This window comes from Maylandia zebra, linkage group LG8, assembly GCF_041146795.1.
Source record: "Maylandia zebra isolate NMK-2024a linkage group LG8, Mzebra_GT3a, whole genome shotgun sequence".
NCBI classification, from domain to species: Eukaryota; Metazoa; Chordata; class Actinopteri; order Cichliformes; family Cichlidae; genus Maylandia; species Maylandia zebra.
This window is the reverse complement of record NC_135174.1, coordinates 13530357-13547839: the sequence shown is the minus strand read 5'-3', so window position 1 is coordinate 13547839 and position 17483 is coordinate 13530357. Positions and strand designations below refer to the sequence as shown.

General features: G+C 44.3%; 1 protein-coding gene across 5 annotated transcripts in view; it reads left to right on the top strand.

The window, feature by feature from the left end:
• Window positions 1–707: 707 nt before the first annotated feature.
• Window positions 708–17483, top strand: part of ntn2 (netrin 2) — a 44009-nt gene continuing 27233 nt past the window's right edge. The window contains exons 1-3 of one of the 5 annotated variants that reach the window (XM_076887412.1): window positions 3197–3540; window positions 3738–3895; window positions 13442–14697. In XM_076887412.1, coding sequence (XP_076743527.1) covers window positions 13647–14697 — 1051 coding nt within the window. In that variant the 5' untranslated portion in view covers window positions 3197–3540; window positions 3738–3895; window positions 13442–13646. Of the gene's footprint in view, window positions 1026–2035; window positions 2198–3196; window positions 3541–3737; window positions 3896–7688; window positions 8078–13441; window positions 14698–17483 lie in introns of those variants that run through there. The other 4 variants (XM_004571350.3, XM_076887413.1, XM_004571352.6 and 1 more) reach the window with 4 other exon arrangements.

Genomic DNA, 17483 nt, shown 5'->3' with positions numbered 1-17483 from the left:
AGCTATAGTGAAAAAAAGATGGGAAAAGCAGTAAATGAAAAACAAATAATCCAAACAATCAAATAATATGGCAAAGTGATCTGTTTAATTCAACAACTTATCTGAACCTATAACACAGCAAAAAGAAATCCCGACATGAAATGATAGTATTTTTTCTTTGTGTATTTTACTTTATTTCAGCTGTGAGCTACAGACTTAAAAAAAAATGTGTCATCACGCTGAAATCTGTTTGATTAGTCAAAAACGTTAATAATGATGATCGGTACTGTGTTAGTTCATATATAACGCTGCTTACTTGGGTAACTGAACGAAACAGCCCTAATCTTAACAGTAACACTTGTTTTCATGCTAAGGCATACATGTCTCCACGGTGGCCACGCCAGCTGATCCAGTTATATCGTGGAAATGCTCTCTTGCTTACTGCCATACAAACAACCACGAATCTTTTTTTGTCTCAGAAAATCTGAGGCTGATAAAACGTCAACAAAGGTGCACCTGGTGGAAATCCACTCAACTCACCAGCTTAATTAGTGACATGACTGGGTATCATTTTCACGTTATCTTGCTCTGAGGCAATGCAGAGCCGCCACTAGAACCCCGTGATAAGGAAAATGTTCAGTACTATAGCGCCACCTAAGTGTGAGTTGCATTTATGTACTTTGGGGCAGATTTTTTTATTTTATTTTTTTTAAAGGCACAGGTTATTAGTCTGACTGAGTATTACACGGTATTCGCCACAAGAGGGAGGCCCGTCTCCACTGAAAGCCAATTGGGGGTTTCCCCTCTGGATAAGGTAAGCATCTCTCCTTGCGCCCGACAGCAGGGGTGCCAAAAAATGAAGCGAGGAAACAGTCGGAGGCTGACATTTTCTCCAGGGTGTCCGCCACAGGGAACCTAGTGCCGAGAGCCCCCGGGCTTGGAACAGACAGACGGGGTTGTTTTGCAGACACAATCAGCAGACTGATCCAAGTGCAACAACTAAAGGACCGAGGAGAGCTCCCCGCTTGAATCCCATCTGACAGCAAGTGAGTGTGTTGCCTGTTGTTAGTCTTGCTTTCTTTCATTCTGTCTTTAACGCAGTCCAGCCTCTCCCACTTGTAACTGCAGAGATAATCTACCTAGATTACTGGCTGGATGGTGGAGCTCCTTTATTTCACAGGAATGCGTCAAAATTGTCCCCTCTCTCAAATAAAACGCGTGAACATGGACTGCACTGCCCCCGTGTAAACAGAAACGCTGGCAGCAAAATGCCCCTACTTGTTTTTTTTTTCCTCCTTTTAACAAACCAAAGAGTTTGAGTATTTTGTGTTTCGGACAGTTTGTTGGATCAATTGATGAAGGCCTGCTGTGTTTGTGTCAGCTTCTCTCCATTTGCTGCCCTACTTTCTCAAACGTTTAGCACTAAACTCAAGTATTTTAATTCAAAACACTGGAGAATATTTGAAGCGCCTGTATCGATGTTCAATCTGCAAATCTGAGAGATTTTAATAAGACTGGGATAGAAATGCATCCGAAATATTAAGATTTACTACAAGATCCCATTTAGAAGCTTAACTCTTGGAGAGTTATTTGGAAAGAGTGGAGACAAACCACCTGAGATTAAGAACTAAATTGCTCTTATATAAATAAAGTATTAATCGCTGAACAAAAGGAGTCAGATAAACCTTTGTGTTTTAAGTTTTCTGGAAGCAAATCGAAAAATCCCAATATTCTGTCTCCACTGCACGGCTCCCCTGTATGCTTGCCCTTGCTCGTCACTTACTTTCATCAGACTTCATTAATTTTAGCCCACTTTCTGAGCCGTTTTCCCCTTTGTGTTTAAATCCATTAACTGATTTGAGTAATTTCCTTTTCCCCCCTCTCCGTGTCTCATTGTGTTCACTGATACTGTTAATTAGTATTGGCTGCAGGTGTGCTCCGTGGGCGTAGCGCACGCGCACGGGGTTGGGGGTTAATGCCTATTAATTTTAATTATCCGCGGCTTTGAATTCGTGTTTGAACGGTCTTTGTTTGAGATGAATTACTGGATGAAGGCAGGGCGGTTCCGGGCCCGGGCCAGGCCAAGCTGGGCCATGCTGTTCCCCCCAGAGGATGGTACAGTAAATCGCCTACAGGAGGAATGTTGATCAGCTTACAGCGGGCCAGGAGGTTCTCGGGATTTGATCGACCGCGATACTAATGACCGGCCTACCCACCGGTAGGCAGGCTGCACCTGCAATAACACGTAGAGCAACACGCGAGCTGTCGCCTATAAATTACCTGGAATTATGAAGTGAACTGCGGCCCGTCCTCGCGGTTCTGCCGGGCTGGTTTTACACGTGTGACAAGTTATCCTCTGTGCTTACATTAAATGAACTCTGCCCAAAAGTCCCGACACGGCCTATTTTATTTGGCCGTTTTGTGATAAACGTCAGCGGCTCTAATTGCCGTTACCTACGTCTGCGATACCTGCTTTAATTCTCAAATCCCCGAAAATCCATTTGCTCCCCCAGTGCGCCTTTGGGCACGCGCTCCCCAGACGGGCTGTATAAAATTGCCAGCACTCATCACGACAGACCGCATGCTCTTTAAAGTCACATGAAGGCAGTTAATGAGTTAATGCGATGCTGTCATAGCCGAGGGCGCAGGTCCACATTTTCTCTGCCAGAACGAGCCTCTTTTTACACAAGCGCACAACAGGCAGTCCTGGTGTGTTTGATTCCATGTTACTATTATTAATAAAGGGGGGGAAAGTCGGTGCCTCGACGCAAATAAATCCCGCGTGTGCTGGACTATTATTGGGATTAATAAGTCACAACATTCTGCATCTGCCTCTTGTTTGTTTGGCCCCCGCTAACCCCTGACTCTGTTTCAACAGGTTCAGCGTTGTGCGCTCATTACGACCTCCATATGGCTGCCTGTGAACACAGCCCAGCACGTAGCGTTCAGAGCAGGCAGCAGAGTAACTGCCGGTCCGTAAAGTGGCGGAGATGTATTTGTTGTAAAAGTGAGACCGTGGAATGAAATCAAATGATATAAGTAGTGTTTTTCTTCGCGCATATTTATTTCTTTTATTAATTGGGCGCCTCTTCAAATTACAGGAAAAATGAAACTTAAGTTATCCAAATACTGTGCGCTATTGGATATGCAGAGCTCTCTCTCTCACACACACACCCTCACTCTCTCTCACCCTCACTCTCTCTCTCGGGTGCGCTCTTTCTCTCTTGGTTTTGGGGGAAATCTGGGTTTGATTTTAACGGGGAGTAGCCTAACCCGGGCTCTCTTTACATATGGATGTACTGGACGCTCTTCAGTCGCTCTGAGCTTCGGACGGGGATGAGTTCGGTGGTTCATCTCTCCTCCCGCCGCTATCTTCTCACTTGTGCTTAACTATTTTTTAAAAGGAGACGAACGTGAGAAAGTACGCCTCACTTTTTTCCCCTCGTTTGGAGAGGACGGTTTTTGACGGAGCACGAAGCTTGATGCTAAGGTGGATCTCTCGCTTGTAGGACGTCTTTTAAAAGTACTAAGTCAGCGGCTCTACCGTCTTGTGACACTGGGGTAAGTTTATAATTTGCGGCTCACCGTGCCTGTTTGTTCCACACACCCGGCGTGTGCGCGTCTCTGCGGAGAGCAGATCTCAATTTTACGCACCGCTTATTTTCCTAGTAAGTGACTCACGGCGCTCGCTGTGACGGGCTGTCCAAACCTGCTATTTGTTTTAAACGCAGGCAATGACTGTTATTACCGCATTACAGACTGAGGTCGTGTAAGTTTCGGGTTGCTGAATCACCGGGACGCGCTGGATCAGAGCGGCGGACATCACGAACAGGTGTCAGCCTCCACGGTTTACACCTGGCCCACGTGTCGCCGCAAAGGAAAAACAACAATGTCAGCCCGTGCCGAGGTGCAAGAGGTGAGCTATATGAAAGCCAGCTTGCATGCAACAGCTTCCAGGTTCGGGCACTGGCGCGTAATCGGTGCATTGGTCGCTTCTAATATTACCCCCTTTTCCGTTCGACGCCACCACGTGCAACTTGTGGTTTAAAAAAAAAAAAAGGGGACATTTATGCATTAAAAATGTTTAAATTAAGACACAGTAGCTCGTTTGGAGAAATAACTTGTCTTTATTATTAAAGGTCAGGAAAATCTGTCTAAATCAGGGTTGGCAAACATAAGTCCCAGGGGCAAGAATCGGCCGCCCAAGACTCCAATCCGGCCCACTTGATGGAAAATGTGTAGGAGGACATGAATATATGACTTTTGACCGTCCTTTTACAAGTTTTGAAGCCTTTTTTTTTTTTTTTTTTTTTTTTTTTTACTGATCCAGACCTTCCCCATTACCATTCATACTACCCCAAAGTAAATAAATAATAGATTTCTATCATTTTAAACATTACTGCTACACAGAATTTAAGCCCAAAGAGTTGTGCTGACAGATTTCATACATTTACTGCAGCAGCATTTCTTTATCATTTAGAAATGCTGTTGAAATTTGACTTTCTTTTTTTTATATTAAAATCTCTCTGGGTTTAAATGTGTAGTTAAGCTTCTGCACACTGACAGAAAGGGGAGTTTCACTGGTACGGCCCACATAAGATCAAAGTAACGTGTATGTGGTCCGTGATGTAAAATTAATTTGATACCTGTGCTCTAAACTCTAAATAGCAAATGATGATAATACATTTTTGCACTTAAGTCCACTTCCTGTCAGGGTGTGATGGGGAAACAATAGCCTTTACAATACTGATGAGGTTCACCCTCCCCGAGCTCATCCACTTCTCTGCTCTCAAGCAGGTACAAGCCTGGAAGCGAAAGCGAGAATCCCATACCGATGGCTTATCTTAACTGCTTCAATAGACTTAAAGTATCCCCCTATTGCGCTCTGAAACAGTGTCAGCCACTTGACCTACTTCTCACTCTCGCCGCAAACGCCTGGAATCGGTGCACGATGAGGGCCTCTGAAACCTTGCCGCTCGCCAAGGTCAGAAAGAATGTGAAATGTCAAGTCGAAGCCAGAGGAAAGCAGGGGGAGTTTAATGCATCTGAAGCGAAGGGCTGTTCATCTGGAGTGCAGCCACTGCTTCCCTGTTTTTGCAAATTAATCATCATTATTTAATTGCATCACACCCTGCTTCCATCAGTGACAGAGCGAGGGAGGTAGAGCCAGGAGCAGCTGAAGGCACATGATGTGGAGGCTAATCCAGAGCAACATAGTGCAGATTTTTATTAACTCCTTAAAGTGTGGCTGGATGGGGATGGTTAAAGCTGCAGTAACATAAGCAGACTGTTTTCTTCTGCCTTGAAGAGCAGGATTCCTCTGGATCTTGGCTCCATCCACCTGAGCGAGTAAAGTCAACACTTCCACTATATTTTTCCTTCTGTGGCTTCAGCAGTTTGACGAGAGCGGGAAAGTAATGCTATATCTGTTTCTCCTAGTCGCATACACTGCTCTGTTTTTACTGTGTGTAACTTCATCCCCCTTGAGTCGAGCATTCGAATAAACTGTGCAGGCTGATTAATTAATAAGGTCTGCTCAACCACGAGCCTGTGGGAGAGGCTATCATTGAACTCACGATGCAGCTGTTTGTCAGGAGCTACCATATCAGATTCTGGTAGCTACAGGGATAAAACACAAGATCCAAGAATTAGAGTTTGATTTCAATCCATGAAGAATTGATATATTCTGTTTCCAACCTTGCATTTATATGCAGCCCATGAGCTGAATGTGGTGTGACAGAGTACCCACATTACATGCACTCACTCAGGCAGCATCTGTCTCCACTTCAGAGGTGAGAATGAAGTTGAAATACTATCTTGACTGCTGACTGAATTGCCTGTGTGATATCTCTCTGAGTGACAAATTAGGTGTTTGTACTTGCTTACCTTCTCTGTTAAAATACCCATCATTCATCAGCGTGATACCCAAGATGGCTCTCGCTGTGGGAAGAGGACCCAGAGGCAGAGATTCACATTTTATCCCACCACTTCCTGCACCAGCAAACGCTAGGCCTGCGTTTGCTAGCTGCAGATTTCATCCAGATGCAGAGTGGTGTGTGTGTGTGTGTGTGTGTGTGTGTGTGTGTGTGTGTGTGTGTGTGTGTGTGTGTGTGTGTGTGTGTGTGTGTGTGTGTGTGTGTGTGTGTGTGTGTGTGTGTGTGGTCCACATGCGTATATCTGGCCCCACTTATTTCCTATCAGTATACTTATCTGACTTGGATACACACAGACACATCCATAGTGATGGAAAAGTGTTAGTGCCTTTACACTATGACCTCTGACCTGTGGGCAACTCCCCTACAGAAATCCCCCTGGGGTGTAGTAACATCGCCCTCAAGGGAGAATGAATAAAGATGGAGAGGAAAGAACAGGAAGAGGTGAAGCAGGCTTGTCTGAGTCACAAGCTTTGGCATCCGATAAAGTGTCTTGTAAATACAACTTGTTTGTCAAGGAGTGTGTTTAATGAACGCAACCTTCGGAGTATTTCAAGGACTTAATAAAACGATTTGCACCCCCTTTGGAGTTCAAAGTAGGTCCGTGCTTTTGGCTGTGGTGGGGTAGAGGTTGCTCTTATGCAATGGAAAAAAAAAAAAAAAAGAGGAAAAGAGACCGTTTTTCCTGTTAGGGGGGCTTTTGGGAAAACCGCGGCTCTGCCTACCGCAGCCAACCTTCAAAGGGTTTTAAAGGAGCGTTCACCTCTCTTCTCCTTAAATCCTTCCATGCCTCTGAACGAGTTACTTCCTCTCATACCCAGAAACGGCTCACCTGCCTCTCAAGCTGCGGTCTGGGTTGTGCTTATGTCCATGGGAAATGTTCCGTAGGGCAGCCCTCCAGTCCAACCGCTTCCTGAAAACACCACACTTTGGGAAGTTCAGCATTTCTCACATGTCTGTATTATCGCTGTAATCCTGCTACTTGATAGCTTTCATCCAGTGTTAAAGGAATTTGTTAGTCTGCCCGCCATCGTGGTCCGAGGATATCATCCATCTTTTTCGCTCTCTCTCTCTCAAGCTCATCTTGACAGCACATGTAGGGGAAATATTTCTTGTATTTGAAAACAGATCACAGCGTGACATAGGTGGCTATAAATTTTTGGACGCCGGTCCTTGTACTCCAAACTTTTACCCTGTCAGCTAAAAATCCAGAAGAAAAGTTTTTCCTCGTGGGAGCTTCATGGAGATTTTTTTTTTTTTTCAAGAAAATAGTTCCACATCCTGTAACGCAACATACTTATGTTCAGAATGATCCATGATCCATTTGGCTGTGACTCAAATAGATTCAGAGTTTGTAACTGCTAACTCACATACTTTATTTTGCAGTGTGATTTAAGGTTGAGCTTTCTGTAGGATTTAGTCTTAAAATCAGTTATTTTACCACAGATGTTTGGTTTGTGTCACTGACTAAATGTTTTTTTAAAAAAAGGTCAAAACTAAAAAAGAAATTATTTAAATGCATCATATTTTATTATATTTTTTTTAACTGTAGAGCTCATACTCGTCTTCACCTTACTTACTGTGTTTTCTTCTCGCTTTTTATGAGTGCAGTCACATTTAAAAGTGAAGCAGAAAACACATGAGTCGGATGTGTGGAGGCTCTAAGTTGGAAAAACAACTAAAACCAAAGGTCTTGTGTATTCATTTGATGTGTATTTTTGCCTGTTTCTGTTCTCACAGTTTAACCCTCTTTAATCCCGTGTAAATTCATGAGTAATGCCTAAAACTTTCTGTCTGCTCATGTCCTCTCCACTCCCTTACGCTTCTCGTTTTCTCACCGAGAGCAGGCTCACCTCACTAAACCCTCTTTTTAACAGACAAAAATATACAACAAGGTGTCCTATCAGCAGTTTTCGTGACTTTTTGCACTAAATACAAGGATCAGCAGCTCAGTACAGCTTCCCGTCCAGAGTCTGTGAGAGCCATCTTAACTTCTCTGTCTGTCGTCTCTCCTCCTGTTTGGTTCTGGATCAGGTTCTGTTGATTTAAAGAACTGCTGTCAGACTCGGGGCCGGCGGTGTGGGCTGGGTCAGAGAAGCTGCTGCATTCCTCTGCTGGGCGTTCAGGGTTTCTCCCTGTGGTGTCTCTTTCTGTCAGATAGAAAGGTAGAGAATTTTTTTTTTTCACTTGGATGTTTTATGATCTTCTGTGGATCTGCCTGCTGCGTCTCAAGCCACACAGACACTTTGAAACGGCTTTGTGTTATCCCAGAAACAGCCAGTACTATCTCATGGACTTTGCTTTAGCTACAGGAGTTTGATATAGCAGTAAGGTGATGGTGAGTAGTTTTGAAGGTTGGAATTGGAGGATTTGTCACATTATATACACACACACACACACACACACCCTCTGAGGAAACATAAGCAGGCTTTAAAAATTTGTTAGTGATCCCCGTGCTAATGACGCCCTCAGCTGTGAGAGGTTACACCCCTCTTTCCTCAGCCCTCCCCCTGCCTCTTCAGTGCCTAATGAATGCTAGTGAGGTACTCAGACTTTCCTTCACCCTCACGTACTTACACACAAACACACACACACACCAATGGTAGGATCTTCATGACCGTGGAGATGGACATCATTAAGTGGGATTCAGGCTGATAATATCTGACCCCTGTTACCTGAAACCTGTCAGTCATGTTGATTGGTCTGGACAAGTTTGTTTATCTTTCAGGTGTGTGTGTGTGTGTGTGTGTGTGGGGGGGGGGGGGGGGGGGGTGCAAAGTGGACAGGGATGTGATTCATGATTAATCAGAACTGTCATTTATGGCCGGTTCCATTTTCTCAAATATATAAATTTATGTTATTCTCTCATAAATGGCATCAATTAATAATTTATAGGTGTGGCACAAAAGCTAAAATAAACCTTGTGAAACGTGACTACTTCCTGATATCTGAAATAGAACACTAGTAGTTGATAAATGGATAAGATTGAGGGGATGGAGTAGATGTAGGGGATTCCTGTTGCTTTCCTGTTCAGCGGTGTAATATTCATACAGTGTATCTTTCCATGCTGATAATGAGAATGGAGGTAGCCCTGTTGTTAGCCTATTAAAAATCCCATCATGATTCCAGGCAGCCGGTAATAACCCCATTAGGGATTACTATACAGCAGGCTGGAGGGTTAGCAGGGTACCAATTTGGACCCCAGCTTGCTGTCATCTGAGACGGTCGTCGCAGAAGGCCTCCATTCAGTCCCACTTTGAGTGCAGCCAGCACACCGTCGCTCCAGAACAGCAGGAACGGCTCCCAGTTGGGATACAAAGTGGCTCAGCTGGTCCCTCTCCTATCCTCACCTCCCCTGGCGCCCTCCTCTTCACCCAAGCCAAATAAAGCCTCTCAGCCACTTCTGTTTTCCTAATCTGTGAACTCTGACAGAGGCGCCCACGCTTGAAAGAGAGACAACTCAACATGGGATGATCTCCCGGTGACAGCGAGAAGCTGAAAAAACGTTCCCAGGAATGTCTCCGCTGAAACCACCAGACCACCCTGTCATCTTCCTGTTCTTCTCTTCCTCCCTTTCTCTCTCGTCTGTCTTCCTGGATTTCTGCTCCCTCTATTCGTCGCCCACATCTCTTTAATCTAATTTCCTTTCCCATTGCCCCTCATCATCAGCCTTCCTTAATTGGGCTCACTGGTTTGATTTTTAAACCGCTGGATCTGTTCCAACTGCCAAATGGCCTGAGTAATCTTTAAAAACATGCTATGCAGGGGGAGAGTGAGGGCTTTCACTCTAAAAGCCCCATATTATTTTCATTCTCTCATTTCCAAAGGAGTCTATATTACTAATAAGCAAATAATTTAACACTGCCACAGCCCAGGATTTGGGATCAAAGCATGTTTGCACATTCAGGATTTTCATTGCCGTTATGCCACAGAGGAATGTTGTTGTGACAATTTGCCTAATGTGCAGTTTGTATTTATCACCGCACTTCGACCAGCTAATCATTTTAAAATTACTTCTTTTTTTCTCACTTAAATGATGCCAGTAGGTTTGCAAGCAGGCCAACTTTAACGTGAAATGCAAAAGCGTAGCTATTATAGGAGATCAACATGGGAAGCGATGCATTACCCTCAGGTTAAATGTAACATCTTTACACTCAAATGTAATTAATTAGTGAGCTTGGGCAACGTGGCAGCCAGATTTTCCAACACTTAAACAGAGCCAGGATAACTGCTACACTCACTTGAACGAGAGTGGTTTTAATCATCTCATTTAACTCTTGGCAGGAATCATAATGTAAAAATATTGCATGCATGATTTTATTTTCTCCCACAACAATAAGAATATCTCTTTACTAGAACAATGTAAGCAAATCTGCAAGTCTTTTTGTTTCTCTTTAAAAGCTGCAGCCTCTCCTCGCTAACCCAACATTTCTGTGTGGGATTCGTCGTCTTAATCAGAAAGACGGAGACACTGGACTGCAGCTGTTGCTACTTGAACCACATTTAATGAGAGGCTAAATCTTTCCCACTGAGGGGAAGTCGTAGCTTGTTAAACACACGGCCAAAGCTATAGGCAGATAACTTTTTGCTGAAACAGATTCTTAGTATTTAAAAGGTCAACCTGCTACACCTCAGTGCTGATGTCATAGCAGAGATTAAAAATACCAAAAGGCTGATTTTAGTGGAAGTGAGATAAGTCTCTCGTGCATGCTGGCAACTGTTTCGGAGGGCGGACTGAGTGGAATTAAACAGCCGTGTCACTGTACCGTCTCTGTTTAACCTACATGCTCGTCTGTCAGACGCGCCTGACAGCACCAGACCCTGCAAGAGTCCCGGCAGGCACATGGGCCGCACCATATTTAGTCATCCAAAGTCCAGACACAGACCCGTGCAGTCCTCTACCTTAATCTGTCTCCCCTCCATTGCACCCTCTCTCAATTTTTATGTCCTTCCCTCAACTCCCTCCCTCCATCTCTGTCACTTTCCCTCTTTCTCCTACTGCTCCCATTCATCTCTGTCCTTGCTTGCCCTCCCTCCAGTCATTTCTGCTTTATCACTGTCGTGCCCCTCACTGTTTCTCTCCTTCCCGTGTCCCTTTCCTTTCTTGCCTACCAAAACTCTTATATATGATTATGCCATCTATTTTTCTTTGGTCTGCTGTCCACCCACCAACTCTTTCTAAACATGCCCATAAAATCTTCAATCCTGTGATAATTTCTAGACCTTTTTCCTATTTTGTTTCCACTCCTATTTCCTCTCTCCTTCAGAGACTCCCCACAGTTTATTTTCCCAGATGAGCATGCCTCTGATGGAAGCCCGGCCTGGATGCTAATGAGTTGCTAATTCTATCGGCCGCCTCTCTGCGCCCTCCCCACTGAGTGTCAAGCCCACCAGCCTTACCATGACCGGTCTTTTGATGGAGTACGTTTGGTTGATGAACTCCCGTCTGTGTAACCACTTTAACCTCCCTGACCGCAGACACATGCAACCTATCTGTGTCCTTATCTATCCTGCCAAGACCTCTTAGTCCAGTCATTAATGAGCAGACCCATCCTCTCAATCCACTGTGCATAGTGTAAGAGGAAATGTGTTGTTTTTATTCTTATGCTGAGGTCTTTAACTTGCCAAGAAGATTATTTCTGAATGTCTGCTTCACATCTCAGATGTGTTAGGTTGTATTTCCCTATACTCACATATAGGGAACTTCCCACTATATCACTTTATACTAAATCCTACAACTTATGCTGTCATGTCCCAAAAGTTCTCTGTAATTTTTCTGAACTTTTTATTTGAAGTTGTGATGCATACATACAGTAGGTACAGAAGGACAACAGAGTACGATTGCACCTCAAACTATGTAATTTCACATTAAGATAGGGGCATTCGGATTCTCTATAATACAGCCCACAACCCTTTTACAATACTGTGTAGATACTGCATTTCCCTTATGACATTGTATGTTTAAATAGAAAAACACCTGTATGATATTTTATCTCCTTTCCTTTCAAATACTCCAAATGTACCTGTTACTTTAAAATTATTAACAGCATACTTTTCTTCTTTTCTTTAAGAGTGAAAACTGTATCCAATGTTCTCCTGCATGTATCCATAACACACACATACTGAAAATAAAAAAACCTAAACCTAAAAAAATTACCTGCTTAATGTTGCTAAAATTAACACCACACAGGTTACACTCTGTAATGCGTGACAGAGATTGATATCGATATTCATCACATTAATTTTTCTAAGCATCTGAATTTATGCTTGACAATCAGCTGAATGGTGTTTAAGCACAGAAGAGGCATCCTATTTATTAGGACACGTGGGTGTTATTTTTTGTTTTTGTTTTTTTTGAGGATTTCTATGGACAAAATCCACAAAAATTGACTTTTTTTTTTTTTGATTGGCCACAGATGAAGCTTTTTGTTCTACAAAGATGAAGAACGATTCTGTAGTATAAGAAAGAGTGTGGGGGTAGAAGGAGGTGGGTGTGATGCATTGTAATTGAATTCAAACGGTTGAGGTACCTTCCCAACCCCTCCCCTGTCACTTTTAAAATGAGGCTCTTCTAGACTTGACATCCAGGGAAGTAAAAAGGGGATTAAGGAAGAAGAAACCTCAGGCCATATACATCTCTTTCTATTGTCTGCTTTCTTTGCTCTGGGGCTTTTTCTCCTTGTGCCCCTCGATCTTTCTCGGGGACCAAGAAGCCTCTCGTCAAGCACTCAGCTTATGAAAGAAGCCAGCCAGGTACCTGTCTTGACCCATAGATTTAGTCTGTGAGACACTGAGGCCTTTCTAAGTTCTTTTAAAGTGGAGTTCATTTCTCAAATACCCATCACTTTTGGTGAATTTTCTGGTTCAGCGAATAAACACAATGCTGCCTTCTTTGCGGTCAGCACTGTGTCACAATAGCGTTGCAACGGTTGATTTCCTGTAAAATTCCTCAAAAATTAGCAAGTAACTACAGCCTGGCCTTCGTATGTAGAATCCACCCCCCGTCTTTTTCTTTTTCTTTTTTTTTCCCTTCTAGGACCAGCGCTTGCAGCAGTGCTTTGACCAGGGTCACACACGGTTCACTGCTCTGCCGCACCACCAGGGATTATGGGGTGACTTCTGCCATGCTGCTCAAGCATGACCAGAAGGCTTGGCCAGTTTTGACCTGAATAGCGTAGGACTCGAGTAGTGAATGAGAGGCCGGCATTGAAATTCAGGATGCAGCTACTTGCAGTCACTTATGTCTCTCTTTAAATGGTCACATTCTCTCTCTCGGGCCCCTCATCTGTCTGATCCTTTGACAGGCTTTCAGTCAATGAAAACATTCACTTGTGGCCGTACAATGTAAAAGATTTTATTTAATTTCCTTTATAAGGGGAAGTATAATTTGGTTTTAAAGATACACAACATTGGGTTTTTTGTTTGCTTGTTTTTTATGCAGTACATCAATGCCACTTTCCATTTTCTATCCTGTTATGGTAAAATATGTCGATGACATTGACCCTTGTGTTTATTTCTCTCTCTTACAGGAAAGGCTCTGGTCAGCCTGAAGCGAAGGGTCACTGAGCTCAGACACTCTTCTTCCACTGACTCACAAATTACACACTCACGGGGGGGGGAGTCACACACTGACACATCAGTGCAACGACGCAGACACTCAGTTTACACACTTGGGCAAACACACATACCCTCATCCTTGCACATAGACATCCAAACACAGGCCCCTTGAGCAGGATGAGGGAACCTTGGAGGTACCTGCTGGGCCTGTGCCTCCTGGCATGCTCAACCTTCACCCACAGTGCCGCTAATCCCTTCACAGGACAGCAGACTCCTCCAGACCCCTGCTATGATGACACCGGTGCAGCACGCCGGTGTATCCCTGAGTTTATCAATGCTGCCTTCGGCAAGGAGGTGATGGTTTCCAGCGTGTGTGGCCGACCTCCCTCCCGTTCCTGTAGCGTGGTGGAGCGGGGCGACGAGCGGCCTTCTGTACGCACGTGCCAAATCTGTGACGCAGCCGACCCTCGCCGTGCCCACCCGGCTTCCTACCTCACCGACCTCAACTCGGCCCACAACCTCACCTGCTGGCAGTCGGAGAATCTGAACACCTCTCCGTACAATGTGACTCTCACCCTTTCGCTGGGTAAAAAATTTGAGATTACCTACGTCAGCCTGCAGTTTTGTTCACCACGACCCGAGTCCCTGGCCATATACAAAAGCATGGACTATGGCAAAAGCTGGATGCCCTACCAGTTCTACTCCTCGCAGTGCCGCCGCATGTACAACCGACCCAACAAAGCAACCATCACCAAGCAGAATGAGCAGGAAGCTCTTTGCACAGATGGTCACACTGACCTTTACCCGCTGTCTGGAGGGCTTATAGCTTTCAGCACTCTGGATGGACGGCCTTCTGGTAAAGATTTTGACAACAGCCCAGTTCTTCAGGACTGGGTCACCGTCACTGATATCCGTGTGGTCTTTAGCCGGCCGCAGATGCCCCGGGAGTTGGTACTAGGGGCCGGAGGCAACACTGGAGGGAGGGATGATGACCCCATGGCAGTGACATCAACACTCCCAACTTATTTCTATGCAGTGGGAGACTTCCAGGTGGGCGGGAGGTGTAAGTGCAACGGCCATGCCTCACGCTGTCTGAAAGACAAGGAAGGTAAACTGGTGTGTGACTGCAAACACAACACGGAGGGACCTGAATGTGACCGCTGCAAGCCCTTTCACTATGACCGACCTTGGCAGAGGGCCAATGCTCGCGAGGCCAATGAATGTCTGCGTAAGTCTCTCTTCTTATCTGTCATCCGTTATGTGCTTTTAACAATGTTTTAGTTTTTCTGCTCTAGATATCTCGTGGATATAATCTGGATATTGCATGGGATCATTACTTCAGGTTGCAGACAATCATAAAAAAGTCTGAATTTGAACAACACTGTGGCGCAAAAATCAGTGCAACAGTGGCTGCATCTAAAGTTCTGATTGCATGTCTTAGCTGAGCAGATGAAAATTAGGAAATGCCTGAAAATTTCAATGTTTGTCTATTTTGTTGCGTCTTTTCACGGCACAGTTATTTTCAGGACGTGAGCTGAACTGAGAGGGCACCAAAAATGATTTTATACAGAAGCAACACAGAGAAAGAGCGAGCTGTAGAAAAGGATAAATATGAGTTGGAAGACCCGTGTTTGACTGTCATAAGAGTAATTAATGATGTTGCCAGAACATTATGTTGTTTATACAGGTGAAGAGTTGTGCGCTGACAACTTTGGCAATGTCTCTCAAAACACAAGCCCATACGTTCCTTTCATTTCTCATCAGCCTCTTGCATTTACTGTTCCAGTAGAGAAAAACAGGGCTACTGCACTCAACTACATCCTGAACTTGTCTATTTAAAAAAGGAAAAAATTGTTTTGCACAAGCAAGTCTAAACAGTGGATGACAACAGCTCGACTCATTGGCACACGGCTACGGCTAAGACTTCCAAGAATGTTATTTGGCAGCGTTTGCCGTCACCTCACGACACACTCAGTAAAAGTCATCCAGACATGCTCTGAAAGCATGCCAAGAAAAATCATGGCAATTTCTGTGGCAATTTTTGTAATGTAAGTAGATTACCTTTGTATAGGATCAGGCCTTTCTATGACACCAATTTTATGGCTGTACAAAGGTCTTGCTTACATGTCACATTAGCGTTTTTATCAGGATTCATCCTCTAATGTGTGGCTGTTTCTTTGGTGGTTACACACAAATATATATATAATTATTATTATTATTTTTTTTTTTTTTTACAGCGTTCTTCTGTTGGTGTGAATAGACTTACGTTGAACTCAATTCAGGTCAATTTTGCTTGTCATAAAAATGTGTTAGCGTAGCAAAATAAAACCATATTAGAAACCACTGTCCCTGCTTTAACCTTTATGAAATAAAATTACAGCCAGAGAAGGAGGGGGGAGAAACAGGAGCAGAACATTGAAAAACTCAGTATATTTTTCTAACATGTTGTAATTGCCCTGTGAGCTGGCCTGAGTTCATATTTAGCATTGAACAGAGCCAAATCTGTTTAAAGGGGGCAGAGAGTGACAGAGCCAGAGAAGCGAGGCCGTTCTAGCCTTAGACTGGACTTAGAACTGACACGGGAGATTTCAACCTTACTTTTGGCTTTTCCTCCTCGACGCCCTCGCTTCCTCGGCTCACAGATGCAGGCACACATACACCTAACCCCTTTCTGTAACAATATCCTGTCAATCCCTGAGTGATTTCGCCCTCGTACTTTTGCGCACGCCCTCTTTCAAATGTCCCGTAGCCGTTTGTGAAGTGTTACGCCCGCTTTCCGTAGATCTCATCTCTGTGGGATTGATATGTCACTTTTACCCAGAAGTTCTGGCCTAAATAGCCCGGCTCCACGGGCCAACTACGATGACCTAATCCCTGTGTTGATACAGGGCAGTTAAAGGTCTTTGCTAGTCGCACGCTATACCTGATCACACATCCTGATTTGCCAACAAACCAGTCCCAGTTGTCCCTAATTTCACGTTCCACAAGCTTCTTTTTTTTTGCTTTTTTTACAGCCTATTCCACTGGAACCACTTCCAAAATATTCTTAAAGTAGCAGGAGGGCCTTTTAAAGAGGCTTCTCAGTGTATAAATAAAGCCCCTTAAGAAAAAAAAATGCTGCCGTGCCTTGTCGATTTCTCTGCTTGCTTTTCTTTTTGAGACGTTACACAAACTGATTGGGGGGGTAAGAGTGGTAAGTTACATAGTGGAGGAGTCCCTTAGGTGTCATAAGAGGTCCTGGGGTTGTTTGGGTTTGGAGGGAGAGTCTGAAAGGTCACGATCCTCCGTGCAGGGGTGACGGAGTTAAGCTGATTGGGAGGTGGTTTGTGGGTAATGAGGAATTCAGAGTGGGCAGATTTGGAGCCACATCAAAAGCTGTTTTGCACCCTGCCACTGAAGCCGAGTCGGCTCTTGAGAAATTATGTGCCTCTTGGCTGATTTTTTTTTTTTTTTTTTTTTTTTTTTTTTTTTTTTACCCTTTCAAGTTCCTTTTAAATGTTGTGCAAGGTTTTGGTCTTATCGGTCTTGACTTAAATCTTAACATGCACAACGTGAACATCGCCTCCAACAGAACTTGGGTTTTGCTAAATGTTCGACATGCCCCGCACCAGGATTTCTGTCTGTGCTCTTGGCAAACTCGCATAGCGTCTCCAGACACAAGCCATGCGCACACACGCCCATCTGCCGCCTCCCTCTCTATGAATCCTGCCTCGAGACATTGGTTTACAAATCCCTGCTGTAGTAGTCGGAGAGGGCAGCCTCGTAAAGGATTGTGTCTGTTTGTATTGAGGGAGACATGATGGAAAAATCTGTGATTTATCTGCTCGGCGTCCGAGGCACAGGAGAGAATAAGGAAACAGATGGATAAGAGCTATTTGGTTAGTGGTTGTGATGGAGTGTGGGCTTTTCTGCTGGCGTGGCCGGTCTCGTAATGTAAATACTTTATGTTAACTTAAAAATATGAGACACTAGATCATGCCATAAATTGAATCTGCCAAAGTCGCACCGTAAGAT